Genomic DNA, 24,616 nt, shown 5'->3' with positions numbered 1-24,616 from the left:
GGAGAATGATATGTAGAGGGCACCTTCTAAACTCTTGTTCCTACTGTTAGAGTTATTAGGGCATTTGCCCACAATGAATTAGGCTAAGACATGCAAATTAATCTCATCTACACTACCATAAATTCACCAACAGGTGTTTAAATTATTATTGCAGCCTCCTTTCTGGATTTATTTCTGATTCACAGTCAAGACTATGCATTTCATTTTTTCAATAAATTGGAGTCAAACTGTTGCCAGATGCACTCTTTGGATTCAGTCAAGATAAGAGGTTGTCATTCAGCTGGACATTACTGTAGGGCCTCCTCTTCTCCCCTTACCTTTACCAGGATCTCCTTCAGCTTTCCTGGCACAATGGCATTCATGCTTACTCCCTAACCCAGTTCTGTCAAAATGTTTTGGATGAGTTTAAGAACAGACTATTAAAAGTGTTTAAGCTAACCTAGATCATTTTGACAGAACCAGGCTGGTGAACAACCGCATGTGCTGTCATGCAGGCAGAGCTGAGGAGACAGCAAATTACGAAGACTGGAAAAGAAGTAAAATGCAAAGAGAACATGGATCACCTGTGGTCAAACCATCCATACGGCTGCAAATCAGCCATGCACTAGTTCATGGCCTTTTGCTAAGCTATTCATCTTTACCCAAATTTGCCTAAACTGCTGAATTAGTTTTCTGGTACTGCCCATAAAAGCACAGGTCCCAGTTGGTCATTTACACTGCTAACAATTGCATACCATTTTGAGGTTTTTTTTCCAGCTCTGCCTCCATCTCCTGGTTGAAATCAAGGAGTTTAAGTTTCTCTCTAGCCATGTGTTGAGAATGGTACTTGGCAGGGGGAAGCCCCAATGCAAAAGTCTGTGCTTACTTACAGATAGACCAAACTTCATGGAAGCTGAATACAAAATGTCCAAGTCAGGCTCTATCTACAATAACTGCACTGAGGGCCCATTTGGTTTGAGCATATTATCAAGAACCTTCTGGGAGTGAAACCATTGCCAAATGGCTCTTCCAGTGAGTAGCTGCTTTACATGAGTAGAGATCAGGGAAATTAACAGCCAGTACTGATAAGAAGCAAGCAGAACAGGACAGAGCAGAGCTGAGAGAAGGGCTGCTGGGGTGAGCTGCTCTATAGGCCAAGTAGGGGCTGGCTTTAATAACCAAATGAAAACAAGAGAGCAGCAGTAAGCCCTTTGTGATGCTCCATGATGAGCCTGTTGAAAAGTCAGCTCTTTCTCCCAGCATGCTCCCCTCACCTGTTTCACTCCTGCTGCTCATACATGGCTCTGGAATTGGAGGCAAGAGCTGGAAAACAAAACAAAAAAATATAATCCAAAAATGCATTCTTTTCACATTAAAAATAAAGTACTGAACCCACTGGAGTAGTAAACTGTAAAAATATTCTCCTCATAAAATTCTACCAATTTCCTTAAGCCCAGAGAGACCTCCTCTCTGTAGGTGAACTCTTATGGTCCTATATAAAGCTTCAAGTGATTATGCTGAGAAATATTTGGCTCATAAAAGTAACCAGGGAGAAGAAGAGATAGGCTGAAGCCTATAAAAACCCATAAAGACTAGAATCCATCACAGAAGGAAAAAGTATTGCTTGAAGACCAGGACTAGGATATGCAAACAGGCAGGAAATGCATCTGCTAGAGCTTTGTTGAGTTCAGCAGCGCCTGTGGAAAGATGACACTGGCTTTTCCTTGGCTCAGGGGCAGTGTAGGGAATAAAAAGAACATCTTAAAGAACATGAATCCTCTTACCACTTCTGGAAGCACTTTCTTCGCAAGATCATGGATGGCTTTGATCACGATACATATAGATGACAGGAGGAATATAACACCCAGGATAACACAAGCTCTGGGGAAACAAAACAAAACCAACAACATATTTGTAGTTGTTCACTTTCCCGCTGCTGAAGGATAATGCTCAAGAGAATATTAATGATAAAAACATCTCAAGGAGACAAGAGATTTGAATTTGTCCAGTTCCTGTCCAGACCAGATGACATTTCAAAGTGAGAATGACACCTCTACTGCTCTTGATGATTCCTCATAGAGTCCACTGGAGGTCTGTTTCTGTTTGTTTTCCTAGGATCTTGCATTAGAAATAATCAAAGGAACTTCTCTTTACCAAACCGGGACAGATGTTTGATAAATCTGGTCAGTGGCACCACAGAACCTGAAACACTTGTTTCTTCTCCAGATCTCTAAGAAAAAAGATTTTCAGTGCAGATATTAAAAGAATAAAACAAAACCAACACCAATCAGTAGGTTAGGTGTATCACTTCACAGGCTATCCAAGAGTCTCTCCATACCTAAATAAGGATCAGGATCTCACCAGATGAAGTGCTACATGGTATTAGACTCTATTACTGCTCTGCAGTGCTTGCATCCCAGGCTTATAAAAAAACAAACAAATGATTTAACAAGAAGTAGATAAGTAAAAGAATAATTGACAGAGAATAACCTTTTTTTTTTCCTATATAGGACACTGCCACAATGAGGCTTACAAAGCAAATAACACATATCCACAACTTGAAAGAAAACAAAGAAAGCTGTTGGTTTTGTTCCAAGAAATAGATTGATGGATTTCCTTTGCCATGAAATACCACAGGATAAAAGGCTTTGATCTCCTCTACACAAGCAACAATAGCCAATGTTACATCACTGATATATCCATAACACAATTTTACAAATAGGTCTTCATATAAAATTGTATTACTGTAGACAGACCTATTGTAAGAGCAATTTTAAAGTTTAAAGCATGAAATAGTTAACAAGTGATATCTCTATGTACTTTTTTTTTCCCTTCAAAAGTTAATTTCCCTTGTTTGTAAATCATCCTTTGGTACCTATCTGTTAGCTCCGTTTATGGATACTATAATTATTCCAGTAGCATGCTGCTATTTTCAACAGCTCAGACATCAGGCCATCTGGTGGTTGGCAGCACATGTAATGTTCACATCAAGCTCAATCTAGAGACTGCAGTTCAACTGGCGTTGCTCTGGCTAGGTCAGAAGATGCAGCTGCAGCAGTGGCACAGGAAAGTAGCTGGTTTTATTTCCCAACATAAGCATCATCAAACCATGCTGTGGACAATCCACATAATCCTACAGAGAAGTTCTCAATAAAGAGACTGTGCTTCTACAAAGCACAGACAAGGTAGAGCACGGAGTGGCAAGGTAGATGAGGGACTCACCTCAGGTGGGCAAAACCCTACCACACTGATTTTAAGAGAGATTTTTAACTCCTTTGTAATACATTAAATGACAGCCCTCATTGTTGTAATGTTAAACATAACCTGTTGTAACAAGTAGACAGAAAAGGCTTTGGAGAGTTTGATTACTCTAGAGTCCTTCCCCCAGACTCAAACACAAGACTGAAAATCTGGCCCATCATCTCTGACAGAGGAAGAAACAGAGGATGGATTCTCTAAATCTTAGAGCAAGAGGTGATAATTACATGTTAATATGGGTGGGAGAAAAGCTCCCCAAAAGAATGAGTCAAATTGAAAGGCAGATGTTTCATTTTCCACAGCATATTTGGAAGCAGGTCTCCATTCTTCAACAAATTCTTTTCAAAGATTGGCAGTTTCACCCTATCTTAAATCTTAAATACTGCACAGAGATCTTTCTGCTGATGCTTTGGTCAAACTCAAAACTTTTCAGTGCCACCTTTATGCATTACTTCTCTAATATTTATCAAGGCTATAACATAAGATTATACTCCACTATTCTTCACAACAGATTCCGTCATAATGACTTTCTGTTGTTTTGGACAAGGTAGAGAAACATAAACTAAAAGTTCTGCTCATTTATCTGCAGGCATTAGGTAACAAACTGGCCCACAAAAGTTGGCTGACTTGCCTAAGGCCATTTTCTGAGCCAGTGACAGGTTGACACATGACATATATGCTTCATGCAAGAATATGCTGACATCTCATCTGAAAGCAGCACTGAAAGAAAAGCCTAAACCAACAGAGCTGCAAATCTGTGAGTTGGAAACAACAGATCAAATTTCCTTGTGCCAATATGTATTGTTGAATACCACAATTGTGGGACAGAGAAGAGAGCAAAGCAGCATCCCCTTGGCTGGATTCAGTTCTCACCTATGTTGGAGAGCATGGGATATCTCTGTAAATTCTGCCACCACCCAAGCCTAATAGCAAACATTTTGCATCCTCACCTATTCCAGCACATAAGAAGCAATTTCAGCAACCTTGAGTTGCTTCTCTTTTTCCCCAGACCAGTTTTACTGTGTCAAAAAGAATTCCCATACACCTACCTAATCAGAAATGGCTAAAAGCAGAAAGAAAAAAGGAAGATGTTAATAACAGTGACAAGGCTATTAATAGCAGACAGAAACACAGTCTGAGGTTTGAATCAGCATTCAGTCATCATATTTAGCTAGCCTAGCTTGTCCTTTATATGCTGGCTTTTAGAATCCATAGCCATGCAAAATTCATGAGTAATGGCATAGTACTTTAAGTGCAAAAACACACGTTCCTTGTCTTCTTGAGTGTATTGATTTGTCTGCAAAGCCACGAGGACAAAATACTGCGCTGAGTCTTCTTTCAGCCTCATTTGCCAGAAAAATGATTCATCTGACTGAAAACAACAAGAAACTCAACCACAAATGTGCAAAATAAGGAACCTGCAAAAATTAATATGAAATTTTAACAGCGGTACATAGTAAACAAATTGCAATTGATTATTGTAAGCTTGGTTTATTTCAAGCCATTAGACAATGAAAACTTTAATACAAGCCTGCTAACTTCCATCTGCTAACAATTACTCCACTGCTCTGTAACTAGTGTTTCTGACTGCATGCGAAGGGTACTACTGCCAAAGTTGTTGGCAAATGCAATTTCATTAATAACATTCAATTAAATTAGATGAGCCAACTGTCATTTCTAAACAAGTTCCAGTCAATTCAGAAGTACCCATAAAAACTAATGAAAGAGGAGCTATACAGAAGTGAGGATTGACTGAAAATCTAGTGAAGATTTTACAGATACCCCTGGCTTGGAATCATCAGCGCAGTGTAATAAACGCTTTTCAATCTCCAAGCTTCCCACTATCACTGTCAGGAACTCTGATACTCTGGAGTAACTCGTGGTCACTTTAATACCCTCATATTCCAGAACATATTTCCAATCAGTGTGCAGTATCTTCATTCCTACTCTTCAAAAGGAGTGAGAGTCATTTCTGTCCTCCAGTTTTGGGTAGCTCGTGGTCTCAAACTGGGACAAGTACTAAGACATGAGGGTAACATTCTGTTCAGCAACATCCATGCAGAACACATCACATATTATATGCCACCAACAACACTTACACCTCCAGCAACTCCTGGAGATCCTGAATTACATTGCAGCTATTTCTGTGTGAGTTAGTATATAAGCTTCCCAATAAATATTTACATCATTATATAATTGATATGCAACATAAAATAATTAACTACAGGTTTGACAGGCAACAGAAAAGACCTAATGAAAAATACATGAATCTGAAACCTCCCTCAGCTTCATGTATTTCTCCCAAGAAGAGAAACAGAGTCAATTTAGTCAAAACATTTTAAAATACAATGAAAATACATGACTGCATTTTCATAAGCAGTATGCTTTCTGAAATCTTTCAGAATTCAGTCATAGAATCATAGAATCAACCAGGTTGGAAGAGACCTCCAAGATCATCCAGTGCAACCTAGCACCCAGCCTTAGCCAGTCAACTACACCATGGCACTAAGTGCCTCAGCCAGGGACAATGCCTCCACCACCTCCCCGGGCAGCCCATTCCAATGGGAAATCACTGCCTCTGTGAAGAACTTCCTCCTAACATCCAGCCTATAGCTACCCCGGCACAACTTTAAAAGTCTTTTAAAAGAATAACAGACTAGCTCAGAGGACAAGGTGAGAGTACCTCTCTGATAGCCAGGCAATAATCAACTTTAAGGTCAGCTCAAGCTCAGACTTCCAAAGGATTTCTTCTTTCCTCAGAGCAATGGCACATGGAACACAAGAGTAATTAAAACTGTATCATTAAGTTGCTGCTAAAGAGAATTTAAATGTGATCATTTTAACAGTGAAACCATCACCAAGTCTTCCTTAGTTTGTTGTAGGTCTTGGTAGCAGATCACGATCTGTTGAAGACACTTCTTGATGTGTTATTAATACAGTATTTCTATCTTAAAATCCAGAAGATAAAGAATAATTGACTGTATCATCAATGTTGTCAGCTTTTCAAGATAACATAGTTAATTCAGTTGTACTGCAGCCTCAAGCAAGAAGGATGAAATTATTTCCACTTTCAAAACTGCTAAAGAGTTTATGCAGCTTTTGAGCTTTAGTTCCTGCTAGTTCACTCCTAGAAGAATTCAGAAATGTGATTATGTCTAAATCCTAAAAACTAAACCCATGAGTCCAATCTTGAGCTTGGTTCTGGAAGGTGCTACAACCTGACTATTTCCAAGAGACATTTTTCTGAAAGCAGTACTACAAGCCATATGCAAGCCATTAGTATTTATAGAACCCTATAAATATCCATTTTGCATTACACCAGTTCCAGATATTTACACTTGCATCCATCAAAATAAGAGCAATGTAAGTGTACTGCATAACATATAGCTGCCACCTCATCTTTTCCAGAACACATTCCCTATAAGAAACTCTAGTGGACAAAATCCTTCATTTTAATGACAAATTCTTACAACTCATAATGAGACTAGAAAAGGAAGGCCCTGACAGTCTTTCCCTTATGCAAAGTAGCATTTTTTTTATTATGCTAATGGATTTTAAGAAAATATCTATGAAAACTACTGAGTTTCAGGGGGATCCATCTTCATAAATTGTCAATTTCCAAACTGCTATTAGTAAGCTATTTTTTTCCCTTTTAATTTCCTAAGGAGAAAAAGCCAAACTATTAAATACATTTACATCTAGGAGATAGAGCAAAACAGCCTTGTAATTCATGGATTTTATTTGTAATTCTTTCTTATGATTGCCTACTGATAAGACAAATTCTGTAATATTTCCATCTCAGAACAAGAAACTAACCTTACTCAGATCTCTATGGTGATTCATCTTCAATGTAATAAAGCAATTTTACCTTTAGCACAGCTTTTGCCACAGTGAGTATTCTTTACCTGAATTGACCCACTCCAGCCAAAGGGATTGTTTGCCCATATAAGCAGAAGTCAGCCTGAAGTGACACTGCAGATTTAGACTCTCAGATACTTCTTCTGTAACCTTGTTTTGTTTTAAATAGATAATAAAGCTATGAAGACACCCTCAGTGCCAAGCTCTGCTATATACTGCCTCAAAAAAGCTACACAGCAATGACCAACAACATTTCTCAACATTTGAGCTCATTGCTGTCTACAACTACCTGAAGGGACATTGTAGCCAGGTGGGGGTTGGTCTCTTCTCCCAGGCAACCAGCAATAGAACAAGGGGACACAGTCTCAAGTTGTGCCAGGGGAAGTATAGGCTGGATGTTAGGAGGAAGTTCTTCACAAAAAGAGTGATTTGCCATTGGAATGGGCTGCCCAGGGAGGTGGTGGAGGCACCGTCCCTTGAGGTCTTCAAGCAAAGCCTGGATGAGGCACTTAGTGCCATGGTCTGGTTGACTGGATAGGGCTGGGTGCTAGGTTGGACTGGATGATCTTGGAGGTCTCTTCCAACCTGGCTGATTCTATGATTCTGCGATTCTCCTCATACCAACTGACTTATGTAAAATAGCCACTGCTTAATGAACATCCTACTCTCTTTCTGGCACATGGAAAACAGGAAGACAGAAGGACAAGGTTCTGCAATGACTCAAGTCAGTCTGTTCTCACATGCAACAGAGGAGGAGCCACAGAATTAAAGATTCCCCAAAAAATAGTGATGCGTGCAAATACAGCCTGCAAAAATGTGGTAACTTTTCCTTGGTTGGTTTAGGGCACTGGAGAGGGGGAAGGGGTCCCATGTACTTGGTCATATGTCTGCTGCACCATGCAAACCATTTTATTACCACACTTCAAGTTCATTAAAACAGTCCCTCAAATGTGATGACACTGTGTGGAATAAAACAATACCAATAGTAGCAGTCTACTTCCCAGTTTCATTAACATGCAATAAATCTAAGATATCATATTCAAAACATAACTTTCTTGCAAATACTGTGCTAATTCTCTCACCTTTTTCATTCAGTACTGTATCTAAGGTTACCTGATATATTTTGATTGCATGGATTACTTTATTACTTTCACCAGTGTAAAGAACCTCGCAGCACCTTAGAACAGCCCAGGTTGGAAAGCACCTCAAAAGATATCATCTTTCATGGGAAAGGGAGCCTGGATAAGATTATCTAGCACCTGTCCAAGTGCATCTTGCAAACCTCCCACAATGAGGACTCTACCACATCCCTGGAGAGGTTGCTCCTGCAGTTGATTGTTCTCGCTCACTGTAAAATATTTCATCCTTGTATTTTCAACAGAGCTAAAGAGCTAAATGTGACAAGAGAAATGTGAGAGAAGTCATTATAAACCACTAGAGTTTGTATTAATATTCTTGAAATTGAAACTATCTTCTCACATTTGCAATGCTGCCACCAAAACAAGCTTCATTTCCTCAGCCAATTCTCTGGCAGTTATGATATGATAAATAGAAGATAATACTCCTAATTCCTACATAAAATCCTGTTACCTCCCAAGAGCCAGTTTACTCCAGCTTATTTTAATTCTGCATTTTTCTGTCTGTTAAAAATCTTATAATGATGTATTTTTTCTCACAGAAATGAGTTTTCCACCATGGCAATAGTGGAAGAGTTTGCCCAGAAGGGTTGCAGAGGCTCTATCCTTGTAAGTTTCGAGACCTGACTGGATGAAGTTCTAAGTAACCTATTCCGATCTCTCAGCTGACTCTGCTTTGAGCCAGAGCCTGGTCTAGAGACCTCCTGAGGCTTCTTCCAACCTGAATTATCCTATGATCTTAGGAATTTTTATTCACAAAACCTTTATCTCTGCAGGCTCTGTCAAGATCTTTCAGCACTAATGGCTCCTAATAGCCCACAGAAAAGGAAATGTTAAAAATCTCTACAGGCTGTTTTCACCACTGGAGTGAAGAGGTACCGTTAAACTATTACTTTGCAAGGAACTGTAACTTAGCATTAAAATGAGCTGCAGGCCAAAAAGAGCAATATGAGCTATAGACCCAGGAGTAATGTGAGCTTCTTCAGCAAAGCTGAGGAAATCAATTTTATGATGGATACAGGATTTAATCTCTGAACAAATCCACTAACAAAACATTATAGTCTAGGTAAGGAAAATAATGAAACTATAAAAGTAGTTAATAAGAAAGTATTGCTGTGCTAATTCCTGTTTCCTATGATGTGAAAGGATTTTAGTATTAGTGGGTGACAGCACGAATATCAGATATGGAATCATCATATGGCATAACACCTGGACAGACTGGAGAGTTGGGCAGAGGGGAAGTTGAACAAGTGCTACATGATGCTCTGCCTCTGGTGAGGAATAACTCCATGGGAAGCAGCTCCAGAGACCATCAAGGAGTCCTGGTGGACAAGCTCACTATGAGCCAGCCATGTGCTCTTATGGCCAAGAAGGCCAATGGTATCCTGAGATGCATTAAGAAGAGTGTGACCAGCAGGTCAAGGGAGGATTTCTCCCACTATACTCTGTTCTAGTGAGGCCACATCCTCACTGTGTCCAGTTCTGAGATAGTCGGTTCAAGACAGACAGGGAAATACTGGAGAGAGTCCAATGGAGAGCTGCAAAGATGGTGAGAGGACTGGAGCACCTCTCCTACAAAGAAAGGCTGAGAGATCAAGGGTTGTTTAGCCTGAAGAAGAGAAGACAAAGAGCATCTTATCAACAGTTACTAATATCTAAAGGGCAAGGGTCAAGAGATGAGGCCAGACTCTTTTCAGTAGTGCCCACTGACAGGACAAGGGGCAATGGACACAAACTGGAACCCAGGAAGTTCCACCTATAAATAAGGAACAACCATCCCTGCACAGACTCCAGACACAGCAAGGCAGGTGGCAATGAAACCTCTGGCTGAGTACTGTACCTCTGTGGCAGAAAAGCCTTTTCAGTCTGCTATGCACCATGCCACAGGTACAGCTCTGCTGCCCATTATTTTAAAAAGAGGCATTAAAATCTCAGTGCAGCTGCTCACTAGCACTTGTTCCTTGCTACCCATTCTGCAAGATTGTCGAGAAAATTCTAGCCACATGTTTCATTAGGGTGACATCCAGAACTGTGAAAACTGTTAAATCTGCCTCTTAAACCCACTGAAGTGTCTACTCTAAAAAGACCAATTTCTAGCCACTGTGGCATATTAATGCAATACGCAGGGTCATGATACATTATTGGCCTCAGCTCTGAGACTCCTGCCTCTCTGTCATGCTCTACTGATAATCTGAAGCTTCTTTGTGTCCAGTTAGACAGTTACATTTCTTGGTTTTGTTTGCAGTGTAGCTTATCTGTTATCAGGTTTAGCTTCTGAGGAAGGTTTGGACACCAAACCGCACAGAATCACAGCTGTTTGGATTCTTGCACCTGCTTTTGCTGTGTGAAGAGGGAATAGTCACTTTAAGATGCACTTTAAAAAGAACAAAGTGGGCTCACTGTTCATTGCACATGTCCCATAATCCACCTCCAGCTGCTAGAATCCAGATGAGTATTGTTAGAGCTACTACACATGTCCCATAATCCACCTCCAGCTGCTAGAATCCAGATGAGTATTGTTAGAGCTACTTCTACAACTACCTGAGGGGTGGTTGTGGCCAGGAGGAGGTTGCTCTCTTCTCTCAGGTGGTCAGCACCAGAATGAGAGGACACAGCCTCAGGCTGCACCAGGGGAGATTTAGGCTTGAGATGAGGAGAAAGTTCTTCACTGAGAGAGTCATTGGACACTGGAATGGGCTGCCCGGGGAGGTGGTGGAGTCGCCGTCCCTGGGGCACTTCAAGGCAAGTTTGGACGTGGCACTTGGTGCCATGGTCTAGCCTTGAGCTCTGTGGTGAAGGGTTGGACTTGATGATCTGTGAGGTCTCTTCCAACCCTGATGATACTGTGATACTTTTTCTCATTGTTACAAAAATAAATTACAAAATAAAGATAATTCAAGCCATAGTCCTAATTTTCATTGAAAGCAAATTTCTCAATTGTATTTAAAAATACACATGGTCTAACCACTTAATGAACATGGAAGGAAACAGGCTGAAAGAACTGGGGTTGTTCAGCCTGAAGAAGAGAAGGCTCCAGGGAGACCTTATAGCTACATTTCAGCATCGGAAGGGGGCCTATAGGAAGGCTGGGGAGGGACTCTTTAGAAGGGCTTGTAGTGACAGAATGAAGAGCAATGGTTTGAAACTGGAGCAGGGTAGATTTAGGCTGGACATAAGGAAGAAGGTCTTTACAATGAGAGTGGTGAAATACTGGACTAGGTTGCTCAGGGATGTCATTGAGGCCCCTGTCCCTGGAGAGAATTCATGATCAGACTTGATATGGCCCTGGGCAGTCTGATCTAGTCAGAAGTGTTCCTACTCACTGCAGCAGGACTGGATGAGACAACCTTCGAGGTCCCTTCCAACCCAACACAATCTGTGTCTCTGTGTATGTGTGAAACGATATTTGTATCTGAGACTCAGATTAGCTATGCTAGGGATTCGTTTCATAGTGAAAACGTTACAGGCCTTCTAAAACCTTTATTGTCCCCAGGAGTTTTACAGCCTTTAAAATCATGAAGCTGAACTGGGGTAACAGTTACATAAATAATTTGTTTCTCCAGGTATGAAATTTCTGCTATTAAAAGCTAAGGCATTACTACAGCTGAGAGATTTTGAAAACTCTTATGACCTATTTTCTAGTTCCTGGTCTGCAGAGTTGCACATATGATACACCTAACTTGCAACCACCCTCCCAGCTTGTGAAGAGCTGATCGCTGCTCCTAGTCTTGTAGCAGGTGATCCTCCCCTCAAGGTGGAAACTTTACAAGAGTATTTCAGAAGTTTTCAGAAGGCTTTATGGTGATCATCAAATTCCAGAACAGAGCACCACCATATCCCTGACGTTACACACACATACGTCTGTGTGTGTGTGGGTAAATAGCAGGTGATACACACAAATACTGCCTAATCAGCTACTACTGAAGTAAAAGGAAAACTAAGATTTTAAATCTAGCTCCAGTAAAATCACTGCCAAGTCTACAGATGCCACACTTTTAGAAACAGATTTTAGAATGTATAAATATATGTGTTTGCTATTTCATATTTAATGTAAATTCTATGTGTGGATTTGGTGTGCACGCATGCAGAAGTGTATGCATACATGCATTTCTGCCTGGAGAAGAGCAAAGTTTATGATTGCTTCACTTTTGCTGAATGTGGGATAATAGATTTATGGGAAAACGACACAGTTTAATAAGTCAGCCTCTAAAACTGCACCTAACACTGTACCTGGATGTAGCACTTAGGGTAAACATTTTAGAAGAAAGAATGTTTAGCAGTTTTCAGTGCGGCTGCAAAGAAACTATTTCTCCTCCTATAAAGCAGATATCCAAGCACAGGTGAACACTTTGCAAACTACACTGCGTGTCACTGGGTAGGAGAGACAGCCATGTCCCACGTGAAGACCAACTCGTGGTAGTTGAGAACTAAACAAGGGCTGCAGAGCTAAGTTCGTAGCTATTTGCAGTTTGTAGGCTATCTCCATGCATTTAACATTTTTCCAGACCACTTAGCTATTCCACTCACTCCTCATAGAAGTTTCTCCTCCAGCCACAGAGGTTTGCCCTGAACTGTGGGTAGGTGTGGATTCTGCCATCTGTGCTTCCAGTCTCTTCCATATATATGGCATAGATAAAATTATCTGCAGGTCTTTTTTTTTTCCCCAGTGTGACTGATATGTTTGGTCTGAAATGAGAGGATTATTTTCATTCACACTACCTAAATAGATAGTGCTCATTTAGTCAGGCTAACCAGTAGAGCAGAGCCAATTTGTACTTGAAAATTTAAACACATTACTAATATTGAAAATTAAGGTGATTAATTCTGTGAACCAAGAGAGAATATATACAGATCTGTATGCTTTCTTATTTGAATCTAAGGAGAAGAAGAGCCAGACCTAACCAGGCTGTATGACAGCCATTTCCTCCAACAAAAGGTGGTTTCTAATTCTTCTAAATTTTGGGTGCAAGAAGTCACAATCTCCATATTACATGTCTGAATATATTCAGTAACACTTCTGTAAGGCTTCCCATGATCAAACTCAGGGGGACACATAGTCTCAGAAGGAATCACTTAAACGTAAAGCAAGCAAGATACAAGGGTTACAATTACTTTGGAAGCTGAGGCTCATTCTGTCTTACATTTTCTCATTAAGAAAGCAAGACTCACACAGACTCTTCACACAGACTCCCCCACATTACAATAACATCCCACAACTACACAGTCATGCCCAACTCCTTCACCAGCAGATGTGGTTCTGCAGGAGGCAGCAATGGTGATAGCTCTTTGCTAAATCCGCACAGAGTAGTAGTAAATTAGCAAAGTGCAATTCCAATGATGATCCTCAATGAAAAAATATCACTGGCAGATGAAAATCTCTGGAGTGCCCTGAAGTAGACCAAAAGTGACGGGACAAGAGACTACAGAACAGAAGCAGATTTGCAGTTTGAAAAGAGAGTGTAGTTCAAAGTGGTAAGCTGTCATTTCATTAAGCCATACAGCACTCTTCACTAGCAACTGAAAAATTATACCATGTACATATCTAATTTCCCCTGTCTTCCGAAAACAAATTGCAGGAGAACAAGGTGTCAAAGGAATATGTACCCATAAGATATTCATGATGATAAAGGGAACATCACAGCAAAGGGCACTTCCTTTGGGTATATTTAATTCAGAGTGGATGTCTTCTTACCATACACAGAGTAGATTTTATTATTGCTGTTTACTTGACTCTAAATTCCAGAAATAAGGTAACTAAGCAACTGGTAAGGGTTTCTAATCACTAAACTAGGCTTCTCCAAAGGTTACATGCCTAAGACGTAAGGTTACATGCCTAAGACGTAAGGTTACAAAAGAAAAACTCTTCAAAGCTCTATTCTTCTCCTTGACAAGCATCCTGCAATTCGTGGCAGTATTTGGAACACTAATGTGCATACTGGCTGCACTGCCCCATTTACCTCAAGAGGTTACTTAAAATCAAAACTCTGTGAAAAAATAATTGGCAGAGAGCACATACCCAGGAGGCTATCAAGTGATCAGAGGAAAAAAAATCATAAACTGGAAATGCTGTAGTCTTTGGGTACTATTAAAAGGGTGTTGATATCATTAATGTGCTTCCTAAAAAGCTTTTAAACATCCTAAATCCCCCATAATTTTCACTCCTGATGTGTGAAGTCCTAAGAAAGGGTCAGAATATCCTTGCTTCCTTCTCCAATTCCTCTCTTTGTTACTTATCTCTATGTAGTGGATAATCCATACATAGAGATATCCATATAATGGCTTCCTAGAGCTGACTGACAACTGCAAACTCCAGTGAACTGCACACTCCAGTGAACTGCACCCAGGTTCTTCTTTCATCAGACAGAAAAGAGGCACAACAATGCTGAGCACTTATAAACTGAAGACAGATAGACAGACAGACACATGGATTATATCTAGATAGATAGATAGACACACACAGATTAGAAATAAAATGTAAATTTTTACCATCAAGCTGAATTAAAGAAAGGGGTCGTGTGGTGAAGGATGTAAGAGATTTTCTAACTGTTGCATCCATCACTCTAATTATGAGTCAGATTTCCTATTTACTCTGTCCCTGAGGAGTAGTGAAAAATCTTTCTTACAGATTGCTTTTAGCTCAAACTAAATTAGAAATTCTTGGATAAAGCTCTCACAGTTGTGTTTTTCTGGATGTCAAAATAGATGAGAATACTGGTTCACTCTCCTCATAATTTAAGAGACTATTAAGAGTCAAATCCATAGGGCAGACCTTTTTCAATTGGCGAATGGCTTCAGCACTCTGACAGCAACAAATCCAGCTTCAACAGCTGAAGTATGACATATTGAGATTAAAGTTAAGTTACAGACACACAGCAAAGTTTCTAAATAAAGTCTAACTGCAAAGCTTCAAGACCTTCACAATTCTTGACATGCTGCCTTTAAATCTAGCACAATATGAGAAAAGGTATTCAAAATAAATACATTAGCAGATGTAAGTGAAACCACCTTCTGTTACAGGTGAAGTGTCTTATCCACAAATAAAGACCACTCTAGAATCACAGAACCATAAAGATTGGAAAAGACCAGGTCCAACCATCAACCTAACACCACCATGCCCACTAAACCATGTCCTAAAGTGCCATGTCTACATATTTTTTAACACCTCCAGGGACAGTGATTCAACCACCTCCCTGGAGAGACTGCTCCAATGGTTGACCAGATTTTTTTACCAAAAGCAAATAATTTTTTCCTAATATCCAATTTAAAGCTCCCCTGGTGCAACATGAGGCCATTCACTCTCACCCTTATTGCTAGTTACTTGGGAGAAGAGACCAACACCCACCTCAATGCAACATCCTTTCAGGTAGTTGTAGAAAGAAACCAGATCTCCTCTCAGGTTCCTCTTCTCCTCTCCTGCCCCACCAAGGACAAGAACGATTATCTTCTCCTGGCAAAAAACTTTATCAGCTGCAGGTGGAGGTATGACAGAGATCTATAACCCTTGTCTGCCACACAGCAGACCCTATCTAATTTTTGTCATTTTAACCTTACCTTCAGTATGTTGGATGGCAGCTCCACCAATAAAAAACAAACAAAAAAGTCACATATCTGCATTCATTATGTGTCATGTCATGGCAACACAGAGCACCATGAGTTCATTAGAAATTATTTGCCTGTGATTCAATTTCATTTTCTTGCTACAGTAGTAAAGGACAGAATAGATGGAATATGACATATGTAATAAAAAAAACAGAAAAAGGAGGAAAGAAAACATAGCAGCCAAAGAAATGTGCATTTTCTGCTCTTGGCTTTAATCGACATGCTCATTATGAGTAAGGTTTTCCATTTACTCTGGCACTGGCTTAAGAAAGATTTTGACAGACTGGTTCTTGGGAAACACAGAATTTAACTTGGTATCATCACCAAAATAATATATAATAAACCCCAACTGCAACTGTCAGGAATCACTATGTTAAATATGCTGTAAACAGTTAGCTTACAGCATACTGAACACACAAGCTGAAACGAAACCCAGCAATGAAAAAAATCCTATAGGCATGAGCATAAGCAGATACTCAGTCCTGTGCTGCACTGTACAGAAAGGCAGGATTGTAGCTTTGTCATGTAACAACAGCAATACTGCCCACAGCTTATGAAGCAGCAATACTTCATTTACTCCATCTGATCTGAGCAGGCAGGCAACTAATATAAACTTACTGTGAGCGAGGTCCTGTTCTCCTGAGCAGAAGGAATCAAACAAGAGATGTTTCCTGTGTTCACAGGTTTGAGCCCTTTCCAACCAACTATACATAAAAAGGGCTATCTTTTACACCTTTTTCATACAGATATGTACCTGAGGTTTGTTACTCTCCTTTCTCAATCTGTCCTTCTTAAGTGGTATTTCTCACTTTCTCCTCATGGTTCCAGCACTCCATTCCAAGCTCTGCATTCCTGAATTCAACATATCAAACAGCTGCCCAGTGGCTACACAGCTAGCTACCAGTTCCAAGTCTCAGGAGACATTTTTCCAGGTCCCTAGTGCTTCAGTCTTCTATTAAGAAATTACGTTTACTACTATTTACTGGCTTCTTTCTTTAACAGAACTTAGATTTGCTTCAGCATCCAAATACGACATTATATTGCTAAAAGTTTACAAAACAACAGAATATTTAAGAATGGCCAATAGAGCCAATGGCATCCTGACCTGTATTAGGAACAGTGTGGCCAGTAGGACAAGGGAGGTTAGGAGGTTATTCTTCCCCTGTACTCAACACTGGTCAGGCCACACCTTGAGTACTGTGTCCAGTTCTGGGCTCCTCAATTCAAGAGAGATGTTGAGATACTGGAACTTGTCCAGAGAAGGGTGACAAAGCTGGTGAAAGGCCTGGAACACAAAGCCTATGAGAAGAGGCTGACAGAGCTGGGGTTGTTTAGCCTGGAGAAGAGGAGGCTCAGGGGTGACCTCATTGCTGTCTACAACTACCTGAAGGGAGGTTGTAGCCAGGTGAGGGTTAGTCTCTTCTCCCAGGCAACCAGCAACAGAACAAGGGGACACAGTCTCAAGTTGTGCTGGGGCAGGTATAGGCTGGATGTTAGGAGGAAGTTCTTCACAGAGAGAGTGATTGGCATTGGAATGGGTTGCCCAGGGAGGTGGTGGAGGCACCGTCCCTGGAGGTGTTCAAGAAAAGCCTGGCTGAGGCACTTAGTGCTATGGTCTAGTTGACTGGATAGGGCTGGGTGCTAGGTTGGACTGGATGATCTTGGAGGTCTCTTCCAACCTGGTTGATTCTATGATTCTATGATTTGCACATTGGTTATGGTGAGCTGGACTGAGGACCATTCAAATTTCTTTGTGCATCTTGACTGGCTTAGTGATTATTCAATGTTCAAATGACAGAACAGAAGATTGGATTCAGACCTTTATCACAACCTGGTCTAATCAACTCTGTTTTGAGCAGAGGGGTTGGACTGTTGACTTCTAGAAATGCCTGCCAATCCCAGCATGACATAGCGCTGCACAAAATTCTTACCATCAACTAATAACCTATCCTAAACTTCACAGGCAGTAGACCTACTATATTTTTACAGTTTATCACCTACGTTAGAGTACTCCCTCCTCTTAGTTTCTCCTCCTATGAAAAATAAACAGGGAATTACAAGATTGTTTTTCTCTTTTGGTCGTAATTCTTCCATTTTGTTGAGATTCAAATTTATTTCTCAAGTTTTTTTCCTTTCATGTATTTCTTGATCATTGCTTTGTGCATGATTTGTTCAGCACTTCTAAATTTCCTGCACATTAATCTGCAATCCAGCAGATCATACTGTCTTATTGCTGTCTACAACTACCTGAAGGGTGGTTGTGGCCAGGAGGAGGTTGCTCTCTTCTCTCAAGTGGCCAGTGCCAGAACAAGAGGACACAGCCTCAAGCTGCACCAGGGGAGATATAGGCTCGAAGTGAGGAGAAAGTTCTTCACTGAGAGAGTCATTGGACACTGGAATGGGCTGCCTGGGGAGGTGGTGGAGTCGCCGTCCCTGGGGCACTTCAAGGCAAGGTTGGACGTGGCACTTGGTGCCATGGTCTAGCCTTGAGCTCTGTGGTAAAGGGTTGGACTTGATGATCTGTGAGGTCTCTTCCAACCCTGATGATACTGTGATACATACTGAGCAAAATTAAGCACTTATGAACTATGCACACTGCTTCTTCCCACATATCCATAGCCCCTCCTAATCCTTGCATTCCCTCAAGACCTACTTCAGCCACTCTCCTAAAATACATGAAAATGTAGTAGCCTGGGTTTCCCTACTTGTATTTGACTGCCAACACAAACAGAAAGATGGTGAAGTGTGAAACTACCCAAAAAGTATCAGTAATAAACACATCAAATATTCATCCCACTCCTACATACTCTTTCAGTAATGAGCTAATTAGGCAGAATCAAGCAGAGTCTTGCACATTCTACTATCATATAGTGGTTTATACCTGGTCTTGGTGGATCTTAATTATACTTTCAAAGTCAGTATGCTTACAAAAACTTATTAAAAATTCATCACAGTTCCATCATAATTTAAGACATACCTTGAACATGACCAGATAGCTTTCTTCATAATGACTTAAGAAAATTCTCATCAGTAAAAGACATGAAAAGCCTGCCAGGTGTAGCTTCTCAGCCACCAATATCACCAAATTTTCAAGGATAAACGGCAGAGGAAAGCCAAAATATATTTTGTAGCTACTCCACGTGAACCACCATGAGAATTGATATGTACACTTTATAATTCTTGTCACATGTACACTGAAAAAATAATTCCTCATTTTGCCTCAGAAAATGAGATAAACCAAATGATCTAGTACGTTCAAATCCATTAAACTGAGTTAAATTCATCAGGACATTTTTTTGTGATAGCTACAAACTTTCAGCACTACAATTCCCCTGAAGTTAAATGGAAACACACTGGTTCAGCTCAGCAGAACTTGGCAGAGCAGGCAGTTTTGTACTGTTCATTCTGAGTACTAGCCCATGAAATGCTGCATCTCTAACATCCATATGGCTACATGTTAACTAGGATTACACAGTTCTTTTTTATCTTAGCATTTCTTTCTACATATTTAATTCATGGTACATCATGAGTCAGGTGATATTCTGTATGTCTTTTTCTGGGATTTTGTTTTTCATCCTATTTTTAAGTTCTTTCTCCATGACATCCAAGAGGTAGGACTGGGTCTAACACCATCCTTCCATAAGAGGCTTTCCACTGATTTCAGCAGATTTTGGATCAATCTCTTGCATAATTAGTCGGCAATTTCACTTGATCTTTGCCAAGGAACTCAGGTTATTTTCAGATATGTTAGGATATACAGACCAATGTAATGTCTAAATCAATAAAAGACAGATCAATGAATCAAGAACTAAACTCAAGTCACTCTGGCACACCTTACTCTGGGAAACTCTGGTAATGCCTTTGCAGAAGCTCAGATTTCTGCACAGGCTCATGTGCTAAGGTAAAGTATGGCTGGCACATAGAGACAGGAATAATGCATGGCATGACCTCAGCGCCCACAGGAATTTGCACCAAACCACCCAGAAGTCTGAGAGGAAACTTGCCCACAGAGGGAGTGGCACACCAAACTCAAGAACTCTGAAATACCATATGCAGTTGTAGGCACATAAGATACAAAGACTATTTACAAGGCAACCAAGTAGCTAGAGGTGTCATACATTTTCCCAGTGCCAGAGGGAAAATAATTACATTCAGTCTTTCAAGCAAGAGACTGATTAAACACAACAGGAAATTAAAAATGTCCCTCCCTCAAAAATCTGACACAGTAAGAATTGCCTTAAGAGACACAACCATTTTTCAGGTTGTCAGTACTATGATGACTCTCCTTTCAACTCTAGAAACGGAGGGATAAGAAGACTGCCTCTCCAGTGATTCATATTCCCAGCATATGCTCACATTCCTTCACTCGATACTGATCTCATCCTGTAACCTTAGCTATCTGCAACTAGAGGGCATGGCAAGTAATTTATGGACTTAATTTAGCCTGATGTAAAGCAGAGGGATTATAGGAAAGCAAATTAAAAATGAGCATAAAAAGCAGGGAAACATGTTTGCTACTTTGCTTGTTCACTTTACTGGCTTAGCCAGAGGGATATGTTGATTCTTCTTTTGTATTGGGATTTGTTTGCTCTATAAACTGCTTCACAAGGTTTACTTGAAAAAGCTCAACAGAAGGAGATTTCAAAAATATGTTAATTGAACATTGACAGGAATCTCTGTGGACGCCCACAAAAGCAAAAATCTAAGGAAATGGCTCTTTAGAATGCCAAATTTGTAGAGGAAGACTAATTTTAATCACATATTACAGATTTTGTGTTTATGAATCAATGCCACATTAATCTCCTATGGCCTTTTATTCCAAACTGTTACGAATGGAACACTGTCAGGAATGAACTTGCAGCACTGGCAATCTGTTGCATGAGTCTGAGTTACCACTTACTTTTTGCTTAGTTTTTAGGAAGGGCCTATGAAAACAAGTTACAGTCCACCCTGTGTGGCTTTTTATTTTATTTATTTAATCCTAACAGGTATGTAGAAGCTCAGTTTAACCCAGCTTTCCTTCTAACAGAATAGAATCACAGAATCATAGCATCATAAAATCAACCAGGTTGGAAGAGACCACCAAGATCATCCAGTCCAACCTAGCACCCAACCCTATCCAATCAACTAGTCCATGTCACTAAGTGCCTCATCCAGTCTTTTCTTGAACACCTCCAGGGACGGTGACTCCACCACCCCCCTGGGCAGCCCATTCCAATAGCAAATCATGTTTCAGAATGAAAACTATCTTATTCCTCTTTATTGTGAAAGTGTAGTCCATCCCACAGGAAAACTGAACTATCTTCAAACAAGACAGATGGGATACTGATAGCAATGGCAGCACAGGACAGAACCAAAGCAGATAAATGTACTGCAGTTCTCCACCTAAATGTATCCAGAATTTGAGTAGGAGGTTAAAGTACTCTTCATGCACCAGCTGGACCAATTCCTGAGCAAATCCCCACCTGATCTTCTCAGCTACCACATGCATTGCCAATAGAATTGCTGCACAATGATGCAGAATATAATTTTCATTGTAATTGATATTTCACTAGAAATTACATACTTTTTCCATAGGATTTATACAGCAAACATTCAGTGTTTTTACTTTGCAAGCATATATTTTTTTCCCACGAGAAAGACATGCAAGTATACTTACCAAAACAGCAATAGTTCTATAATAAAGAGTATGGCTACCTCTTTCTTTATACAGCAGTCATAAATGCTGTTATAACACTCAATCTTCTCAGATGTTCTGCAATCCAAATTTCTAATAGCATCACTATAAACTGAAGTGATTTACACTCAAGAGAAGGGGTGCATATTTCATTCTTGCTAAGGGAAGCACAAATGTAATACAATCATCATTTTTAAAAACATACTCCAGTAAAAATAATGGATTTGAACGCACAATAAGAGATACACAAGTCCATTACAGATTGCAAATGCAGCTTATTTGATAGAGATGCTGCAAGGAAAAAGAGGGGAGAACAAAATAAGGATAACCAACAAAGCCCTAACAGTTACTATCTTGGCTAAAAAGAAACTGAAAATCACAATCAGAGAGAGGTTTGCCCAAGGAATGGCTGCATGTTTGGGACCAAACAGTAAGCTGGCAGAAGGAAAGAATACTTACTGACATGTATTTTGTCAAAGCTCTGGAATCTGCAGCATCACAGCTTGACAGCAAAAACTCTGCAGGCCTCTACCAAAGCCAGAAGTAATTAAGTGTACTTACATGTACTCCCTGTGTGCAGAATGCACAGCAGCTGCGTTGCTGTAACGCCACAAAACTATCGCCGATGATAAAACATCCAGGGTAGCATCAAACTGAAAGAGACAAAGAGTCAATTGTTTTGTGAGCCATTACATGTATTCTGTACTAGCAGTAATGGATTTACTGTCCCTGCTGCACAGGAATTGAGAAGTTCCAAATAAATCATTTTAATGAAAGCAAGTTTTACATCTACTAAATTGATCTTCACGTTTTTGCCATGCTATTATTGCACAATGATACACTTAGAGCTCAGGAAGTCAATCAAGGGATTAAAAACTTTTTATTCATAATCCATCACCTCCAGAGAAGAAAAAAAAAAAACACCACCACTAACACAATATGCCACTGTGGCATCACAAGAGTTAAAATACTGATATGATTCTTATGCAAAGACTCTAAATAAAGTGTTGGAAACCATCCATCAAGTATTCCTTTTTCCTGCAAAGTCACTAATTTTCTGCAGTAGGTTTTATTTCAAAGCAAGCAAATCTTTCTTTTCTTCTAAATCCCACTGTATCCAGATTTCATATTATACTTTATCATCAGCAAAATTGCCATGTTTGTAATTCTAGTTAATGAAGACGTGATGTTTGGTAACACCAATAAGTTTGTCCCACTGTAAGAACTTTCATGCTTAAGTCAAACTTTCTATGGAGTCAATCTCACCTTTGGATTTGAAAGCAAAAGACAAATTATTTGAAATCAGTCATTTTGCCTGTTGTTAAGATTTTTTTGCTCTGCCACTAATCAGTAAAGTCATAGCAACTACAGGAAAGAAGCTGTCATCCAGAAGTCAAAAGGAGTTTTACCATAGACTGCATCAGGGAAACAGTCATGTAAAATTCTGAAAGAAACTTCAGAATCTGGCTCAAGTTCAACAGCAGAACTGATAAAGGTGGGAGTCTACACAGAAGAAAACCACACACAGGGGATAATATCTGTCAATAATGAGATACAAGTATTGATATTAACTCCACTGACTGATACTAATTTGTAGTCAGAAAAGAGTGTGATGACAGTATCTTTACTATCTTGTCCCAGGTATGACTTCAACAATATTTCTTCTAATCCATCACTGACTTTGCACACCTCGCTGTGACAAAAAATTCTATTTCACATTCAGAAAAAGCCCATAAAGAACAGTAGAGAGTATTAAATTGTATCTCTACTTACAGCAAATCCAAATGATGATGCACTGTATCTCATTACGGAGACAGCTAAAGGAAAGAAAATATCGTTCAGAATTACTTCAAATCAGTTTTTATATCCTTTATTCTTCTATTGTCAGAGAGATAAAGAAGTAGTTCCAATTCGTGGGCCTAGCTTCAGACAGTTCCCACTAGACTGACCTGACTGTTTCTTTTAAAAAGTCTAGAACAAAGGCCTTGTGCTGCAGGAAATAGTTTGGTCACTCCGGAGGTGCTTTCCTTTTTTCCAAAACCATAATGGAGCAGACCTTAATGTAGCATTCAGAAGCAATCTGTTTATGAAACACACTGCAATTCAGATACAGTTTTGAGAAAAAGTATACTGAACCCCCAATTTCAAACTCAGTACTGAGGTTACATGTCTCAAAGTACTACTTGCTTCAGCTAGCCACAAAAGCCATCTCAATTAGCCTATGCAGGCCCATCCAGACTTTTTGTCTGCCATCTTTTTGACAAAGAAGTCTAAGGTTAATTCACACAGCCCCAAGAAATGCTTCCAATTCCATCAGAGCAGTGATTTCCAGTGAATTCCCAGTGATTGCAGGGAACATTTTAACCAGCTCTGATTTTAAATGCATACTGCCTCCAAATAAATGAACAAGGCTTCGCTTCAAGAGTGCACATCTAGAAATTTTATTCCATGCACTCTAATTCTATCATCTCACAGTTCCTAACTCAAAGACACATTGTGCAGGAAAAATACCTTTTATTAGCCTAGAAGAATACCAGGGAAGAAGCAGGCAGCAACAGAAGAGACCCCATCACCTTGAGATGGAATTTCATCACACAACTCTAACAGGCCACACTAGGCTATGTCAGGCTCCCCAGCACTTGGCAGCTCTACCCTGCTCACTGTGCTTTGTAGATAGTCGAGTGAGAACAGGACTAACTAAACCTGTGCTCCCTGAATGAAGCACCTATTACTGTAGCTCCAGTATAAAGAAGGTTTGGAATAAAGCCTGAGAGGATTCATTTTACCAGTCCTTTAAGAACAGATATCAGTTAACTTTCTAAGAAAAATATGTATTTTTGGAAAAATAAAAATATTTGAACTTAAAAGAAAAACAGACTCATCAACAACTTTGTCAATCTTAGGATGACAAACACAGCATCTAATTTTCAGTATTCCAGTATTCATTAGAACAGCTTGACAGAATAGAGCCGCTATGGGTTGACTGTTCATTTTAGTAACAACAAGCTGCAGATCTGTGACACTTATCTGGATAAACAAAATATAAAATCTTAGAACAAATAACCCTTTTCTTATTGATCTAGGACCTAGCAGTGGCCACAAGCATGCC

The 24,616-nt window shown here is 39.9% G+C and overlaps 1 protein-coding gene across 2 annotated transcripts in view; it reads right to left on the bottom strand.

Moving 5' to 3' along the window:
* TMEM163 (transmembrane protein 163) overlaps positions 1–24,616 on the bottom strand; it is a 103,322-nt gene that overhangs the window by 20,316 nt on the left and 58,390 nt on the right. For both annotated transcript variants that reach the window (XM_064156029.1, XM_064156023.1), the window contains 3 exons: positions 23,281–23,324; positions 22,069–22,160; positions 1,764–1,860 (listed from right to left, as the gene is read on the bottom strand). In XM_064156029.1, the coding sequence (XP_064012099.1) occupies positions 1,764–1,860; positions 22,069–22,160; positions 23,281–23,324 (233 nt within the window). The remainder of the gene's footprint in view (positions 1–1,763; positions 1,861–22,068; positions 22,161–23,280; positions 23,325–24,616) is intronic.

Source organism: Pogoniulus pusillus, chromosome 2, assembly GCF_015220805.1.
Source record: "Pogoniulus pusillus isolate bPogPus1 chromosome 2, bPogPus1.pri, whole genome shotgun sequence".
Taxonomy (NCBI): domain Eukaryota; kingdom Metazoa; phylum Chordata; class Aves; order Piciformes; family Lybiidae; genus Pogoniulus; species Pogoniulus pusillus.
The sequence above is the reverse complement of the archived record's forward strand: the minus strand, read 5'-3'. Positions and strand labels throughout refer to the sequence as shown.